The sequence below is a fragment of the Neovison vison genome, chromosome 9 (genome assembly GCF_020171115.1).
Source record: "Neovison vison isolate M4711 chromosome 9, ASM_NN_V1, whole genome shotgun sequence".
Classification (NCBI taxonomy): domain Eukaryota; kingdom Metazoa; phylum Chordata; class Mammalia; order Carnivora; family Mustelidae; genus Neogale; species Neogale vison.
In genome coordinates, this window is record NC_058099.1 from 51127777 (window position 1) to 51147470 (window position 19694).

General features: G+C 35.8%; 1 protein-coding gene across 5 annotated transcripts in view; it reads right to left on the reverse strand.

Annotated features, from left to right (window-relative positions):
• Positions 1 to 19694, reverse strand: part of CNTLN (centlein) — a 291584-nt gene that overhangs the window by 6579 nt on the left and 265311 nt on the right. For all 5 annotated transcript variants that reach the window (XM_044265616.1, XM_044265615.1, XM_044265613.1 and 2 more), the window contains 2 exons: positions 7397 to 7582; positions 4846 to 4923 (listed from right to left, as the gene is read on the reverse strand). In XM_044265616.1, the coding sequence (XP_044121551.1) occupies positions 4846 to 4923; positions 7397 to 7582 (264 nt within the window). The remainder of the gene's footprint in view (positions 1 to 4845; positions 4924 to 7396; positions 7583 to 19694) is intronic.

Here is a 19694-nt window from a genome sequence, read left to right on the forward strand (position 1 = left end):
AAGGCCTGAAAATAAAGCTAAGTGACCTTCATGACAATTTAATTCTAAGGATCAGAATGGGCAGAACAAATAAACAGTTGTCTTTTAGAGGGCAGAGTATAAGCCCCTCCTGGTCTGGATACGTGAGAAGGTAAGATTGACCAGAGTATTATAGGGGGACATCTCCTTCTGGGCCAACTGAAAGGAGAAAATTAAATAAGAAACAAAATAATCTATCTCATTTATTCATAAGTATGGCCAAGAGACAGAAATTCAAATTCAAAGGCATTTAAGGCAATCTCTGCTAATTAATGGTGGAGGACATGGCACATGTGATATAAGAAATTTACTGAATTTTTTACTGAATCTTTTTTCCCCCTCTTTTCAGTATTAAGGAGAGCATTTTTTAAATGGAGAAATAGTTCACAAAATGCAAAACTCTGAAAGTATGTAATTCACTGGTTTTTAGTATATTCACAAGGTTGTGCGACCATCATTCCAGAACATTTTCATCACTCTCAAAAGAAACCTTGTACCCATTAGCAGCCCCTCCCATCTCCCCACCCCCACCCCCGCCATCCCCTGGCAACCACTCTTCTACTTCCTGTCTTTATAGATCTGCCCATTCTGGACATTCCATATGAATGCAATCGTAGACAAATATGGCCTTTTGTCTACGGCTACTTTCACTTAGTGTAAAAGTTACAAGGTTCTTCCATGTTGTAGCATGTATCAGTCCTTCATTCCATTTTATGGCTGAATAACAAACAGCCCATGCATGCACATGTCACATTTTGTTAATCTGCTCATCAGCTGACATACCTTTGGGTTGCCTTCACTTCTTTTGAGGTATTAAGGGTAATGCCTTTGTGAACGTAGGAGTTCAATGTAGGAGTTTTTGTATGGACATGTGTTTTCATTTATTGTGGGCACTTACCCAGTGGATGAAACTTCGGGGACAGATAATCTCCCTCCTCAACTTTCTGAAGAACTGACAGACTGTTTCCCAGGAGTGGCATCATTTTACATTCCCAGCAGCAATGAATGAGGTGAGGGTTCTAATCTCTCCACATCCTCACCAACCCTTGGTATTGTCTGTCTCTTTTGTTATAGCCTTCCTACTACTGGTGTGAAGCAGTAACTCATTTTGGGTTTTGGTTTGCATTTCCCTCATGGTTAATAATGTTGTACATCTTTTCACGTGCTCATTAGTTATTTGTTTATCTTCTTACAGAAATGTATATTCAAATCCGTTTTTTTTGCTTTTCGTTGCTGAGTTGTAAGAGTTTGAAAAGTGTTCATAAATGGTTAAATTTCACTAAAAAGAGCTGGATAGAAGGCTACGCTGAATTAACAAAAGCTCGTGAGTCCTTGAATATTGTTAATGGGAGTCATCTACTAAATTTTCTATGGCTTCAGTACTGACATCTCCTCCCTACCAAATTTGATCTATGTCTTTGGGTTTCTTAAACTCTTAAAGGTATCATCATCTGTCTCTTTATGTAGGGTATTAAACTCACCCATCTATGGCTTCTGCTTTCTGACTTCACCTCATCTCATTACTGCTATTGATTCAATCACTGTAATGTGGATCACATCTACCTCATTCTTTCTTTTTATGGCGAGGGCACATGCAGACCCTCATTGCCCTTTGCCTCAACTATGTTCCTGCTCCCAGTCTCTCTCCCTCCAGACCTGCCATGGGCTGATCTCAGGCTTCTGTTCCAAAGCACAACTCTGATCACATCCCCTTCCTGCTCAAAAGCTTTCATAGTTTGGTCCCAGCCTACTTTTCCTATCTCTGTTTTTCCTCCTACTCCCTAAACTACAGAAAAAACAATTTTGAAGGGCTCTGCCATCCTATTATAATCATTAACTTGTTTGTCTCTGCCATAAATTATACATTTTTTAAAAATGTACCACGTAAAAAGAGGAAGTACTCCAAGTAAAAATATTCAAAGAAATTAAGTGGCAGCTGTGCCATAAAAAATGATAGCAGATATTAGAAAGTTTTTTTTAAGTGTTATTTTTATTGTTAGCTATCCATGGGATGTAGGTTGGGTGCAGATAAAGATTAAATATATAAAGTTACCAACAGTATCAGGACCACTTGAAGGAATAAGGACATATACTTGCATTCTGTATGAAATATAGAAAAGGGTTAAGGTTTTAGACCTTTTGGTTCTCAGGGAATCTGGCTAACACAGCAGTAGGTATTACCCTCTTACCCTGGAGTCCTAAGCTGCCACACGGCAGAACGGCTTTTTATTCTGTGTAAATATTTTATAAATACAAATTTTAATCCAATGATTGCTGAGAAAAATTACTTTGCAAGAAAATAATTTTGTGGCCCAATCCTTAAACCAAAGCTAAAACCGCAGGCCCAGATAGACTCCTAAGATCTGTGAATTCCCTTACATACAGCATCCAACACAGAGGGAAGACATAAAAGAGAGGTTTTCTGACAATTTTATCCTCAAAATATTTTAATAACCAAGTATCAATATTGAATTAACTCGTTTTTGAAGGAAATGTGCTCTACTATTCCACGGCCTAACAATCCTGTAACCCAGATACACAGAACCGTACGACTTACTCAATGGACGCAGGAGGGAACACACACCCTTCTGGCCACGTGATCCTGAGAGCATCACCTAGCCTCTCACAAAATTGGTGCACAAAGAAAACCTTCTCTACAATTCAGGACAAATATAATTGCTGAAACCAAGAGAGAAGAAAAGTAGGCTAAAAAAAAAAAGAGAGAGAGAGATGTTTTCTATCTTCTAGATTTTTCTCTTGGGTGTAATTATGAAGTGACATCGAAGTGCAGCCAATGAAGTCCCTATTTTTTTCACAAAATTCAAAGACATCAGCAAAACCACCTATGTCAGTAATAAAAATAAAAAGTCTTTGACTTTTTAAATGTTTTCATACTGTCACAGTGGAATAAAATTAGCTTGAAAAATGATCTAAAGGCACACGACGCAGTTCATTATGTAGAACAGCAACAGCAGAGCTTTCCCAGTGTTCATAAAGGCCGCTCCATTAAATTTACCTCCAGTCAATAATTAGGAGTCCACAAATAAACCCGGGCAATTAAATCAATACTGCCAAGCAATTATATTCCCAAGTCCAGGCTCAGTGGCACAAAAAGGCACTACATCAAACTGCAGTATGAAGTGATCTGATGCCATTTTCAGCAGGAATTTTTTTTTTTTTTGCACTAACTAAAGAAAGCAGGCACACACCCAGATAACGCAGAATGTGTGCATGCACATCTGCACAGGTGCATCAGACAAAATCAGCACTGGGGTCAAGAATGCTTTCGTAGAGTTTAATAAAGATGTACACCTGTGGATGTATTATTTTTATGGTTGTAACTGATGACAGAAGTTCTGGATTAGAGGGTCATGCTTATAAGCTGAACATTAAAAAAAATTCATTCATAAGTTTATTTTTATCATTTTCAAGCTTAAAAATATAACCCGACACAATTATTACTAAATTCCTTTGCTGTGCTCAACGTTGGGCTGGGCATGGGGTGTGCAACATAATTAAGAAATGGCCTTTCTTCTCAAAAGTAAGTTGTCACCACATAAGACTCTGTCCAGTCCCCACACATCTGCGCTTGAATAACTGTACACCAAAGACTGCCGATCACCTTCTATTACTATTGAAGCGATTCCAGATGTTTCAAAACTCTATAAGACTGATACTAAGAATATCAGTAGCTCAGATGGGATTTGACTTATCCTTGATTTTTCCAAAAGGACAGATACTGTTCTTTCTTAATGTAAATGTAAAATAACAGCATTTAAATCTGTCTTTATTTTTAATCTTGACACAAACATTTACGAGGACTTTCCAAAACTTACGGGACAGTCAAGGTTTTTTTTTTTTTTTTCTTGGCTCTTTTTTTGAAAAACACGTTTTAGCTCTTTTAATTCTTGGTTCTTTTCGAAAAGACACAATTAGGCTGAGCAATAAGAACTGTAAATGAAAGAGTTTTCGAATACATTACATGCTGTCGGTGATGTCAACACAAAAGCTGGCTACGACTAGAAAGGCTGGGCTCTCACCTGCCAATAAACTGCCCTTGATCACTTACAAGAGGGGCACATCCCAGCAGACTCTATGTGTATTAAAAAAATACTTGAAAGGAAAGAAAAAGTATCACACAGGTCACAGCAGCAGTCTCAATGGACCCCGCAGGGATTTCAGCTCGTCTTGGCCTTGTCATCCTCTATGCAGCTTTCCACTTGGCCCAGAAAATGTCGATAGGAAAATGTTTGAGGGGCCTCTGGTGGAAATTTTTTCATTCTTTCTGCATTGACAGGATGCCAAATCAATATTTACTTCCCACTAACAAGCTGCTCGAGGTCTCAGTAGAAAATATTGTAGAGAATGCGGGAAGACACAGTAATAAACAGCTGTCTGGCTGTGAGGAAAACATGAATTGACTGGAAACAGGTCCATAGTAAAAGGTCACCGAAACCCATGAACTCCTCAGGTGTCCATATCAACCACCAACTTTAAAGACACATAATAAAGAATCTCTTCTCCTAAGAGGGCTGAGAGAATAGATCCTTTTCAGTGTAGCAGGCCTACAGGTTGACTCAATAATTTAATTAATGCATTTGCTAAGACCTGTGTTGGCCCTTCCCAAGGCATTTGTTTCATTTGTTAAGTCCAAAAGTACAAATAGAGGGTTAACTTTCCTGTCTACCTATTGGAATACTTCTTTACCTAACAGAAGTAAATGATGTGGTAAGTGTTTACAAAAAGTTAGACATCGAGTAAAAGTGTAAGTCTTGGAATATTTTTTTTTAAAGAAGTTTTTGGAGATGAATCAGAAAAATAAAATACCTGTCCTTCAAGAAGTTTCTGAATGTACAACAGCCATTCTCGGTCATTCTCAGCATCTAACCTTGTCCTTTCTAGGTCCTAAAGGAAGAAAATCAAAAGACCCATGTTAATTCCATTTACATGAACTTGATCACACTGTTAGATACTGAATAAATTTAAAGAGATACTGGTAGAATAGGGTTCCGTAAAGACCAGCCTGTCCTTCCAAAGTAGGGAATACACAAATCTGTCCTCTTAATATTTAATTTATAAATACTGACATGTAGAAGATAAAGCTGTATTTCTGTATTTCACAATACAATTCAGGAATATTTTATTTCTGTCTTCACAGTGGAGCTCAAGGTAGGGACAGAGGTGGCAGTGAAAGCGATTAAAATAAAGTGAAAAATAAGACAAAGCTGTATGAAAGAATCATTTACCAGTGACTCTTGTAAGATTACATAAACCTTATATTAATTAAGAAATCTGACCTCTCAATAGATAATTAAGGAGTAACTGTTACAACTGCAAACAAAATAGGACATGGCATGGCTCCGGTGTTTTTAAATGCTTGTTTATTGTAAACATCCAATAGTTAACTGATAGGTAAGGGACATTTCTACTTCAAGTGTTGTAAGCCCCTAAATATTTTCAACCCACCAATGATCAAGGTAAAGTATTCATATGTATTCGTAAGTGCAGTAGATTATTCAGTTAAAATCATGATTCAGCTTACAAAAAGGTGGACTTTTCAAAAAAGGACAGATTTAGGAAATGAACATTTGCTGAAATTTACTGGAGGCCAGGTATCTGGGGAGGCACTTTGCATAGGTTATCACAGTTTTTATACTAATTCACTAGAGTTCAATGTGGTTTAAAGAATGTAAGGTGGTTTGGGCTCTGCTTGGACAAGTCCAGTCAACTCTCTAGACCTCTGAAAAGATGCAGGGATCTTATTAAGCTCTGATCTACAATTAAATTTAGTAAATGTATCAAGGTGCATGGATCCTTCTCAGAGCACTGTGATTTCTACTGGTGTCCTTTCTCTTCCAGGAGGATGTCCACTGAAGGCTGTGCGGTATGCATTTCACAGTGCTGTGTGTTCCAACTCTAGAATGTATCTACCCAGACAGAAATGTGCCAGCTACTCTTTTGGACTATGAAGAGAGATCTTCTAATTCATATACCCAAAATGGACAACGTTTTTCTATTCAGAGAAAGAGTGCTTTTTGCTAATCTGGAAGCCCAGAGAAGGCATCTTTTGAGACCACACAAAGTTGATGGCCTGTCTTTCAGAATATGTATCTGTATCTGTGCCCACACGTGTGTACACAAACCCACAGAGATACACACATGAGGGATCTGGATCATGTACTTGTTTTAAAACTCTTAGGGAACTGTGAGGACTCAATCTTAATTTTTTGTTAGGACTCTCACTATCAATCAAGACGTTTTAATTTAATGTCTATAGCAAGATATAGTTAACATCCTTGCCAGAGATACAATCGTTTCCTGTGTGTCTTATATCTGATACTATATTTGATAATGCTCTTGTACTTCAGAATTCAGAATTCACAAAGTGAATTCAAAGTGTAGAAAGTCACAGGCATTGGCTGGGGTGCCAAAAATAGGAAACGGAGAGTTCACTATCCTATTCACCCACAGGATGAAAATCATCTCTGCAGGATTCCTTTGACCTCTTTTCTAAGAATTCTTGGCAGTTTTAAAACCTTGGCAAATCGTAGATCTGCTCTACTCCAGAAGTTTTTCTGTTTTCATTATTTTCTTTAGAAGTTTTTTGAGCAGCTGATGGGGGGGGGCTGGAGGATGTTCTCATACAAACATTTAAGTCTATCATTTTACTTATTCATAGTACCATCATCTCTTTATTGTTTCCAAACAACCAAATCTAATATTCATGTGTCAAAGTCCAGAGACTTATTAGGAGAAAAGGAGTGAGTATCGCCCTCAGGTTTCACAGAAGACTGGACACAGGATAAGGTTCTGCTATCTAAGAGGTCATGACTATGTGTAAAATGCAGTGGCCTCCCCAGGAGAACAGAACTGTCACTGACGACCCAGATCGACATGCACATAAATTCACTCAGACAGGAGTACTTCACCCAACTTAAATCCATAAATATATTTTTTTCTTTAACTTGATCAGCAATAATTTTGAATTTAGCTAGGAAAGTCAATATATGTACTACTTTTGCTCGTACAGGAGGAAAAGTCTTCAAATCCATTCAAATTGGCTTAATTAAAAATACTAGCTTACAAGATGTATGATTAACTAAATTTAAAAAATAGAAGAGACAGGAAATGACTTGAATAACTGATCTGCATAACCAACATGCTGTTCTAAAGGTTTTATGTACTGGCTTATTTCTGTATAATACAGTGAACTTTCTCTAAATGTTTTCTGAGTTGGTCAACAGCCACAATTTAATTTTCACAGGCATTTTACTGTGCTGACCTTCATTAATATTATCTTGAAGACGAAACTCTAAGAATTATAAAACAAATAAAAGTGTTTAAATTTGATGTGTTAAAAATATTTAAATGATGTTACCATTTCATCTTCTGTATCCATTATTTCCTCTAGATCTGACCGTGAAATGTTCAGGATCGAAGCTGCCAAGGTCTGGGCTTTATGGGTTGAGGTTTTGCGAGCATCCCTGTTTTTTCGCATTTTTTGAAACTCTCTAATTTGTTGCCTTATCTCATGGACATCACTTTGTAACTCTTTGACCAAAGCCTGCAACACATTGGAAAGAATGTGGGCTCATATGGAAGTCATAAATGAAGACAAAGCAGTCACAATACAAAAATGCAAAGATATAGCAAATCATGGCTTATTAGGATTACTTGGATTTTATTTATTTTGGAACAGAGTAGATTGCTCTTTACTTATTGTCTGTGTGTAATAAAAGTTCTCTTAAATGCGTACTTAACTAACCTGCTGGATTAACCAAACTCTCCAACCCTTCTTTCAGATTTACCAACTGATCCCCTGCTTGGTGAATGCTTGAAGCAGGCAGGCTACTTTCCACTGCGCCAGAGCATAACCACCCCAGCCCACTGAGCTGATGCCAACTGTCATTCCTGTTTATTCTTAAATGTGTGTATATTCATTTTAATAGGTTATTTACATGATTAATTTACTTCGTACATAAGCTGAGGAAAAACGGCTGCAGAAAGAGAGTTGTTTCTATTTTATTAAGACTGGATCAGAAAGGACCTTTTTTTTTTTTTTCCCCCTCCCAGAAAGGACTTTGCAAGGACTTGATAAAGACAAGTTGGGTAAATGTGTAATTAAATTATGTGTGGGCAAGACAACAATGAAGATTAAAAAAAATTAAAAACCTAGGCCTGCTTCACAAAAGCCTTTAAGACATGAATCAATGCTGGTCCATATCATGCCAACACATGCATAAGGAAAGGACATCCCTTACTCTGGGTGGACAGAGCTCTGGACCCCAATGCCTGGCTTTGTGATCAGAGAACAGGTTAGCTAAATGTTTAGGTTATTTTTTGGTCTTTTGTCAGCTCAAGCAATGTTGCAATAAATAAATAAATAAATAAATAAATGTAAATCAAGTATACATTTTGCATCTCTAGGATATATCTCTAGAAGTGAAATTGCTGGACGAAAGGATTTGTCTAACTCTAATTTTGAAAGCTGTTACTTAATCTTTTCCCTCTCCAAGATGGTCCAAGATACACCTCCACAAAGAAAATACAAAAGAACCTGTATCTCTACACCATTAGCAAAACACCAATCTAGGATTTCACTAGTTTGTTTTCCCACTGTATTTTTAAATTTCATTTCTCTGATTTAAAAAAAAAGGTTGAACATCAGCCTTAAGAGATAATTACATTTCTCTGGTCATTTTTGTCTGTTTTCCTTAGCAATTTATAGGAGTTGTTCACATATTTGGATATTACATTTGTCTACTGTGCCTATCCAAATTTTTTCATACTTTGTATTTTCTTTCCACAGTAATTAGTGTTTCATGCCAAGAAAAAAAATATTTTTTTAAAAAAGACTGCATTTATTATTTATTTGTCAGAGACAGAGAGAGCACACAAGCAGGGGGAATGGCAGGCAGAGCGAAAAGCAGTTTCCCTGCCGAGCAAGGAACCTGATAAGGGACTCAATCCCAGGACTGTGGGAACATGACCTAAGCGGAAGGCAGATGCTTAACCAACTGAGGCATCCTGGAAAAAATATTTCTTATGCTTTTAATATCCAATGATGATTTTCCTTTCTTTCTCATTTTTGAATTTTGTGTGATACTTCAAAAAGCATTCTCCACAAAGAGATATATATATAAATGCATTTTCTCACCATAAGTTTTTTCTGTTACTTGTAAGAATTTATTTTTCATTTGTATATGTTTTTTACCCATTTGTCATCATTTAGAAATTATTACATAAAATCAGTCATCCTACAACCATTTATTAAAAAGTTCAACTAGGGTGCGTGGGTGGCACAGTCAGATAAGTGTCTGACTCTTGGCTTCAGCTCAGGTCATGCCTTTATCATTGTGATATCAAGCCCTGCATGGGGCTCCAGACCCAGCACACAGTCTGCTTAAGACTCTCCCTCCCTGGGGCACCTGGGTGGCTCAGTGGGTTAAGCCTCTGCCTTTGGCTCAGGTCATGATCTCAGGGTTCTGGGATCAAATCCCGCATCGGGTTCTCTGCTCAGCAGAGAGCCTGCTTCCTCCTCTCTCTCTGCCTGCCCCTATGCCTACTTGTGATCTCTGTCAAATAAATAAATAAATTCTTTAAAAAAAAAAAAAGACTCTCTCTCTGTCTCTTTCTGTCCCTCCTGGCCCCACTCTGTCTCTCTTAAATAAAATAAATCTTTAAAAAAAATAATAAAGTTCACCTTTCTCCCACTGGTTTCTTATGTGTTTAGGTCAGGGTCTGGACTTTCTTTTTTGTCCCATCTCTCTTTTATTAATGAAGCTTTATAACTTATTTAAACTAGTAAGGCTTTATAATAAATGTTAGCATCTGGCAGGGCTAGGAATCCCTCTTACTACCCTTCTTTTTCAGGTTTTTCTTGGTAATTTTTGCTTGTTTGGTTTCCATATGAACCTCCATGTGAACCTTATCTAGTTTCCCTCCCTTTAAAAAACAAATCCCTCTAAAAAACAAAATTTTATTTCAATCATGTTAAATTCCATCTGTGTTAGGGTAACTTTTAGCATGCTGAGTCTTCCTAATTGAAGACCATGGTGTTCCCTTCCCATTAACTCTTTATTTGTGTTTCTTAGGATCATTTTAAAGTTTTCTCTTTCTAGCTTATTTCTCTTGATAGCTTATTTATTTATTGGAGGGAAATTATTGTTGAATTATAGGTTCAATATCTGTTCTGCTCCATTATTTGTTTCGTTCCTTGAAGACTCCAATTATACATATGTTGAATCTCTGTCACTTGCTTCATAAATCCTTTCCCCCCTAATATGCTTTATTTTTTAACTGAGGCAAAATTACAAATGAAATAGTGCACACATTTTAAGGGTTTAGCTTAATGAGCTTTGACAATGTATAAAGCCATCACCCTGCTCAAGATACACAAAGTCTTCATACTCTAGAGTTTTCTCTGATGCCTCTTCCTAGGCAATTCCTTCCACACCCAAACTGTAATTGTTGACACATACACATTTATATGAGACCAGCAATATATGTATTTCATGAGATAATTTCTTTTCTTTTACTTCCCTTCTTTGCCTGCTATCTTGCTTCCATCTGCTCCTATGTCTCAGCATCTTTTTCCCAAATTCTTACATTTAATTCCACGTGAAACATGGGCTTTTTAGAGGAAATTATTTCATTAATATTTCAAATTTATACTCAAAATTTTCAGCTGCTCTGTGGCAACTTATCTGTGGTGAGACTTATTTTCCTGCCACTTACTTTTTCTGTCTTTCTCCATTCTTACTCTACTACATTTGCATAGATACTGTGTTGGTTCATTTCTCTGGACTCATTTTTGAATGAGAAGATTTTTTCCTAGATCGTCTAATTATAGAAAGTTACACAGAAGAAAGTCCTGTGGTATGTTCCAGGCTAGTGAAATTTTACATACTACTTCAATTTTTTTTTTTTTGATGAATTCCATTTGCCAGGTAATTTGTTATGATTTGCTTGCCTTTTGTTTTGTTTTGTTTCACAATGTAAGGAATCTCTTTTCTTGGCTGCTATGAGACAAGCGGGCTCCTTCAGATATTTCTTGTCTTTGTTATTTTTCATTAAGCCCTCTTTCCTTATGAAAGCAAACCAATTCTAGGATGGCTATCACAAACCACTGTAGACCTGTTCCACTGTTGCAAATAGGGGATATTGGATTTGTACCTCATGTGAACTTCCATCTTTTAAGAGGTCTTGATCTTTCAGAGGTCTGGAGGACCTAAGACTTCTTTACATGGTGTCTTATTTCTGTGTCCTTTGCATGCTTTCACCAATCTTACCTCTTTTTCAGTTCTTCCACGTATTCTGAAATACAGAGTTTCAGTTCTGATCTACATTGACTGTGAAAAGGAGCTGATTTTTTGTCTCTCATTCTTGTCTGCTGCATGATTACAAGGGACAGAGGTGGGGTAATGATGATTTTACCCCTCAAAAATCAAGAGAGAATTTTCCAAAATGCATTTTCCCCTAATATTTCCAGTTCTTGACTATTATGAGAAAAATTGCTATAAATTTTGCTGTACATATTTGTCTGTATGTTTGTACACATATGTTTTCATTTCTCTTGGGTAAATATGTAGAAGTAGAAGTGCTGAGTCATATGGCAGGTGAATGTTTTATTTATTAGAACTTTTAGAGCTTTCCACCAAATCTTGCACCACCAACAGTAGATGAAAATTCTCCATTCTCCACATTCATTCCAACATTTGGTATTGAATTTATTTAAAGAATTTGTTTAATACTATTGTAAGTTGAAAATTTTCTTTCTCATTTCCTATTTATTGCTAATACATAAAAATCATTTGATTTTTGTACTTTGACCTTATATTGCATGAAATGGTTAAACTCTCTTATTAATATTACTAGCTGTTTTATAAATGTTTAGGATTATCTACATAAAGAATCACGTCTCACCTGAGAAATGCAAATCAAAACCACAGATTAGTTACTTACAAAAATTAGTTACTTACAAAGCTAGTATGCATGTTACAAAACAAAAGTAGTAAAGCTATTATTACAAAAATTAGTTAAGGGATACAAAGATAAAAAGATGTAAAATGTGGTATCAAAAACAAAACATGGGGGCGCCTGGGTGGCTCAGTGGGTTAAAGCCTCTGCCTTCGGCTCAGGTCGTGATCCCAGGGTCCTGGGATTGAGCCCTGCATTGGGCTCTCTGCTTGGCGGGGAGCCTGCTTCCCGGTCTCTCTCTGCCTGCCTCTCTGCCTACTTGTGATCTCTGTCAAATAAATAAATAAAATCTTAAAAAAAAAAAAAAACACATGGACTGAGAATAAAAATGTTACACTTTATAATGGGATCAAACACAAGTTGTTACCAAAATAAAACAGACTGTTATATAAACTCTTATATATAAGACTCATGTAAGTAAGCACAAGAAAAAACAGCTATAGTAAATACACAAAAGATAAAGAGGAAAGAGTATAAGTATGCCTTATATATGAAGAAAGTCATGAAACCACAAAGAAAGTAAGCAAGAAAGGAACTACAAAATCAGCTAGAAAACAATTAACAAAATAGCAATAACCACATACCTATCAATATTTACTTTAAATGTAAGTAGACTAAATTCTCCAATCAAAAGACTAGTTTGACTGAATGGAAAAAACCACCCTCATCATATCTCCTCCAAGAGACAAACTTTAGATGTAAGAAGATGGAAAACGAAGAGATGGAAAAAGATATTCTATGCAAATGGAAACCAAAAGAGAGCTGGAGTAGCTACATTTACATCAGATAAAACAGACTTTAAACAAAGACTGCAGTAAAAGATGAAGAAGTGTGTTACATAATGATCAAGGTTAATCTAACAAGAGGACATAATTTGTAAATATTTATGCACCCAACCTCAGAACATCTAAATATATAAGACAAATATTAATCGACCTAAAGGAAGAAATAGACAGTAACATAATAAAAGTAGGGGACTTTAACACCACTTATATCAATGGATAGGTTATCCATATTGAAAATCAACAAGGACACATTAGCCTTAAATGACATACTACCAAATGTATTTAACAAATATTTGCAAAACATCCCATCCAAAAAGCAACAGAATACACATTCTTCTCAAGTGCACATAGAAGATTTTCTAAGATACATCATGTCAGACCACAAAACAAAACTTAATAAATTTAAGAGAACTGAAATAATATCAAACATCTTTTCTGATCACAATGATATGAAACTAGAAATTAATTCCATGAAGAAAACTGGAAAATTAAAAAATATATGAAGTTTAAACAATATGCTACTGAATAACCAAAGGACCAAAGAAGAAATCAAAAGAGAAATAAAAAAAAATAACTTGAAACAAATGAAAATGGAAATGTAATACCAAAATTTATGGGATGCAGCAAATATAGTTCTAAAAGGAAAGTTCAGGGTCACCCGGGTGGCTCAGTTGGCTAAGGTAAGGTTCTGACTCTTGATTTCTGACCAAGTCATGATCTTAGGGTCATGAGACTGAGCCCTGCACCAGGCTCCACTCTGCACTGCCTGCTTGAGATTCTCTCTCCCTCTGTTCCTGCTCCCCACCATGTGTGTGCTTTCTAAAAACTAAAACTAAAACTAAAATAAAAATAAAAGTTCATAGTGATAAATGCCTACTTCAAGAAACAAGGAAAGTGTCAAATAAAGAACTAACTTTATACCTCAAGGAATTAGAAAGCAAAAAACAAGTGAAGTCCAAGGAAACTATAAAGAAGGAAATAACAAAGACTAGAGAAGACATAAATGGAAACTAAAAAGACAATAAAAAAGATCAATGGAACTAAGAGCTGGTTCTTTGAAAAGATAAACAGAATTGGCAAACCTTTAGCTAGACTCATCAGGAAAAAAAGAAAGGATGAAAATAAATCAAATGAAAAAGATGCTATAATTGATACCAGAGAAATAGAAATGATCATAAGAGACTATGAACAATTATAAGCCAACGAGTTAAAACAACCCAGAAGAAATGAATAAATTCCTAGAACAATACAACCTACCAGAACTGAATCAAAATGGAAAATCTAAACAGATTGACTACTAGCAAGGTGACTGAAACAGTGAGCAAAACCTTTCAGCAAACAAAAGTCCAAAACCAAATGGCTTCACATTCGACTAAGAATTAATACTAATTCTTCTAAAACTCTTTCAAAAAGTAGGAGAGGGTAAAATTCTTCCAAACATATTTTATGAGGCCAGTATTACCCTGATACCAAAACCACAAAAGGATATCCCCTCCAGCACATATACACACACATTACAGGCCAATATTCCTGATGAGCATACAAGCAAAAATCCTCAACAAAGTATCAGCAACCTGAATTCAACAATACATGAAAAGGATTACATACCATGGTAAAGGATCACATACCATGGTAAATATGGGATTTATTCCCATATATGCAAGGATGGCCCAACATTCACAAATCGTTAATGTGATATACCACATTAACAACAGAAAGGATAAAACCATATGATCATCTAAACAGATGCAGAAAAAGCATTTAACAAAGTTCAACATCTGTTTATGATAAAAACTCTCAACAAAGCAGATATAGAAAAAATGTACCTTGAAATTATAAAGGCTATATATGAGAAGCCCACAGCTAAGGTAATACTCAAAGGTGAAAAGTTGAAAGCTTTTCCTCTCAGGAACAAGACAAAAATGTCCACTCTTGTTATTTTTATTCAACATAGTATTAGAAGTCCAGCCAGAGAAATTAAGGGGGGGAAGGCATCTGGATTGGAAAGGAAGAGTAAAACTGTCACTATTTGTAGATGACATGATATTATATATAGAAAATCCTAATCATTCTATCAAAAAACTGTTAGAACTAACCAACAATTCAGTAAAGTTGTAAGATACAAAATCAATACACAAAAACAAGTCACTGTTGTTTACATTAATAATGAAGTATAAGAAAGAAAAATTATGAAAAAAATCCCATTTATAAGTACATCAAAAAGAATAAAATGCCTAGGAATATATTTAATGAATAAAGTGAAAGACTTATACATTAAAAACTGTAAGACATTAATGAAATAAATTGAAGAAGTTACAAATAGATGGATAGATATTTCATGGTAATGGATTGGAAGAATTATTATTGTTAAAATGTCCACATTAACCAATGTATAGATTCAGTGCAATCCCAATCAAACTTTCAATAGCATTTTTCACAGAAATAGGACAATCCTAAAATTGCATTGAACTGCAAAAGATTCCAAATAGTCAAAGCAAATCTTGAGAAAAAAGAACAAAGGTGGAAGTATCATGTTCCCCAATTCCAAATTATATTACAAAACTACAGTAATCAAAGCAATATGGTATTGGCATAAAACAGACACACAGTTGAATGGAATGGAATATAGATCCCAGAAATAAACCCATAAATACCTGGTCAATTAATTTATGATGAGAGATAAGAATAAAACTGGAGAAGCGATAGTCTCTTCAATAAATGGTGTTAAGAAAATTGGACAGCCGTATGCAGAAGAATGAAACCCAACCACTATCTAACACCATACACAAAAATTAACTGAAAATGGATTAAAGACGCAAAGTTAAGACCTGAACCATAACACTTTAAAGAGAAAACATAGGCAATACACTCCTTAATATAGGTTTTGATGATTTTTTTAAAAAATTCTGACACCAAAAGTGTTTAAGTGGGACTACCTCAAACAAACAAACTTCTGCACAGCAAAGGAAACCATAAACAAAATGAAAAGGCAACCACTTGAATGGGAGAAAATATTTGGAAATCATATCTGATAAGGGCTAATATTCAAAATACACAAAGAACTCATACAACTTAACACAAAACGAACAATCTGATTAAAAATTAGGCAGAGGATATGAATAGGCCTTTTTCCAAAGAAGATATGCAGATGTCCGATAGGTACATTAAAACAGCTCAACGTCATTAATTATCAGGGAAATATAAATCAAAACCAAAATGAGATATCACCTCTAGCCAATAGAATGTCCACTATCAAAAAGACAAGAAATAAGGGCTGGTGAGGATATGAAGAAAAAGGTACCCCTGTGTACTGCTGGTGTGAGTTTAAATTGGTACAACCACTATGGACAACAGTATGGAGGTTCCTCAAAAGATTAAAAAGAGAACTACCACATGATCCAACAATCCCACTTTTGGATATATATCCAAAGGAAACAAAAACACTATTTTGAAAAGATCTATGTGCCCCTACGTTCAATTCAGCTTTATTTAGCATAGCTGAGATGTAGAAACAATCTACATGTCCATCGATAGATGAATAGACAGAGAAATTTTGGTGTATATATACACAATAGAATACTATTCATCTATTTAAAAAAGTGAAATCTTGCCATTTGTGACAACATGGATGGACCTTGAGAGCATTATCCTAAATGAAAGAAGTCAGAGAGAAAAAGACAAATACCATATGATCTCATGTGTGGAAACTAAGCAAAACCATAAGTGACTCTTAATCTCACGAAACAAACTGTGGGTTGCTGGGGGGAGGGGGGTTGGGAAAAGGGGGGTAGGGTTATGGACATTGGGGAGGGTATGTGCTTTTGGGTAAATTGGAAGGGGAGATGAACCATGAGAGACTATGGACTCTGAAAAACAATCTAAGGGGTTTGAAGTGGCGGGGGGGGTGGGAGGTTGGGGTACCAGGTGGTGGGTATTATAGAGGGCACAGCTTGCATGGAGCACTGGGTGTGGTGAAAAAATAATACCAGGTGGTGGGTATTATAGAGGGCACAGCTTGCATGGAGCACTGGGTGTGGTGAAAAAATAATGAATACTGTTTTTCTGAAAATAAATAAATTGAAAGAAAAAAAAAAAAAAGCAAAATCAAACCAAGCTCATAGATACAGAGAACAGAATGGTGGTTTCATGAGGTGTGGGGGGGAGGGGATGGGCAGGAGGGGAAAATTTTGTGAACTGTTTTTGTCTAGATTAAATAAATTGAATAAAAAATTTAAAAAGTTCATACATTGAGATGTTACCTCACAAATATTAGGGCAGCTACTATCAAAAATACAGAAAATAACAAGTGTTGGCAAGAACATGGAGAAATTGAAACCTTTGTGCACTATTGGTGGGAATGTGAAATGATGGAATTCTATCCTGTCTAATGTTCTATTCATCTATTTTTACAGTAATCATGATGTTTTATTTACCATAACCCTATAGCATGTTTTGGTGTTTGTTAGGGAAAATCTTCTCTCTCTGTTCATTCTTTTTCATCAGTCATTTTTATTTGTCAGTATCTAGGACTGCAATGCCATTTAGATTAATGGAATTTGGAATAAATTCCAAATTCCAATTCCAAATTCCATTTGGAATAAACTCTCATATATACAGTATTGATACTTCTCATTCAGAAAACAATACTTATTTCCATTTACTTAGTTCTGTTTTATGGCTTTTAGTGTTTTTTCTTCTGATTTACAGGTTTCTTGCATTTCTTGAAAGATTTATTTCTGGGTATTTAAGAGTCATGTTTTGTTACTATAAACAGAAATTTAAAAATAGCATTCTAAAATATATTATTACTTGTAAAGTCCACTTTATTTCATTTGTTGACCTTGTTTAGACCTTATTGCTGAATTTTCTGGTTAGTTCTAGTAGTTAATGAGTTGATTCTCTTGGACTTTCTGTGTCTAAAAACATGTGACTGACAATCGCATTTTGGTTGTATTATCCCATAATTATACATTTTTCTTGTGTATTTGCATTTACAAGAATCTGTAGGACAAATATTAATAGTAGCAATGAAAGAGGCATCTGTGCTTTATTCCTAAGTTGTATTGCTTTTGTCTCAATAGTCTAAGATGGCTCACCACCATAACTAAATTCTTGCCAGTAATATCAAGGAAAGGAGAAGAAGAGGGCATATGCCTTCCTTTTAAAGTCCCCAAACACAGTGGGACAAAAACCTGAAAATAAACAAACATAAAAGAAAAGGACAGCTTCACTTTGCTTGTATCAGCCTGTCACCCAGGCTGGTGTGGCTCAGCACAGAGAGGGAACTCCACGTTTCAACAGTTCCTTCCCCTCCCTGGAGAAGAGTAAGGTGAGCAATTAGCTTCCCTAGACTTCTGATGCACAGCATGAAGGACCTGCTGCAATTTCATCTCACCCAGAGACTGGCTCAACCGAGATGTTCGGAGATAGCTTGGAACAAGGAAGAAGAGCTAGGGGTAGCAGTGTCAGCCATGCAAGCAGGCGCAACCTCAGTTCACAGTGGCCTGTCCTGCAGAGGACCTCATCAGTTTTTGCTGCTGAAGAAACCGATGACCAGGATAGCCCTCGTGCCTCCCTGAAGATTTAACCACTGCATTTCTCCTGCACAAATTTTCACAGTACTTTAAAAAGATCATACCACATGATCAGGTGGGATCTATCCTTGGGATGCAAGGATGGGTCAACATATGCAGATCAATAAATGTGACATACTACATTAAATGAATGAAGGATAAAAATCATACAATCATCCCAGTAGATGCAGAAGAAGCATTTAACAAAATTCAACATCCTGTCATGATAAAAACTCTCAACAAAGTGGGTATAGAAGGAACATACCTCAACATAATAAAGGTCCTATATGACAAGCCCATAGCTAAAATCATACTCAACAATGGAAGGCTGAAAGCTTTCCCTCTAAGACTGGTAACAAGACAAGGATGCCACTGTCACCACTCCTATTCAACACAGTACTGGAAGTCTTAGTTAGACCAATTAAGGAACAAAAAGAAATAAAAGACATCCAAATCAGAAAGGAAGAAGTAAAACAGTCTTCATTTGCCCATGACATGATATTATATATAGAAAATCCTAAAGACTCCAAAACATCATCAAAACTAACCAACAAATTCAGTACACTGTAGGATACGATATCAACATTTAAAAATTAGTTGTGTTTCTATACACTAACAACAAAACATTGATTAAAAAAATAAAGAAAATAGGGGCGCCTGGGTGGCTCAGGTTAAGCCTCTGCCTTCAGCTTGGGTCATGGTCTCAGGGTCCTGGGATTGAGCCCCACGTCAGGCTCTCTGCTCAGCAGGGAGCCTTCTTCCCCCATCTCTCTCTGCCTGCCTCTCTGCCTGCTTGTGATCTCTGTTAGATAAATAAATAAAATCTTAAAAAAAAATGAAAGAAAATAATCCCATCTCTAATAGCAGCCCTAAACAATAAAATAATCTAAGTAATAAATTTAACCTAGAAAGTGAAAGATCTATATACTGAAAACTATCAGACATTGATGAAAGAAACTGAAGAATGTGAATAAATGGAAAGATAACCCATACTCATGGATATGAAGAATTAATATTGTTAAAATGGCCATACTATCCAAAGCCATCTTTAGATTCAATGGCATCCTTATCAAAATTCCAATAGCATTTTTTCACAAATTAAAAAAAATCTTAAAATTTATATGGAACTACAAAAGACTGAATAGTCAGAACAATCTTGAGAAAGAACAAAACTTGAGGCATCATACTTCCCAATTTTAAACTTTATACAAATAAATAGCAAAAACCTAAACAATCCAACTTAAAATGGGCAAAGCATCAGAATAAGCATTTTGCCAAAGAATGCATACAAATGGCCAACAAGTACATAAAAAGGTACTCAGTCCCAACAACCATTAGG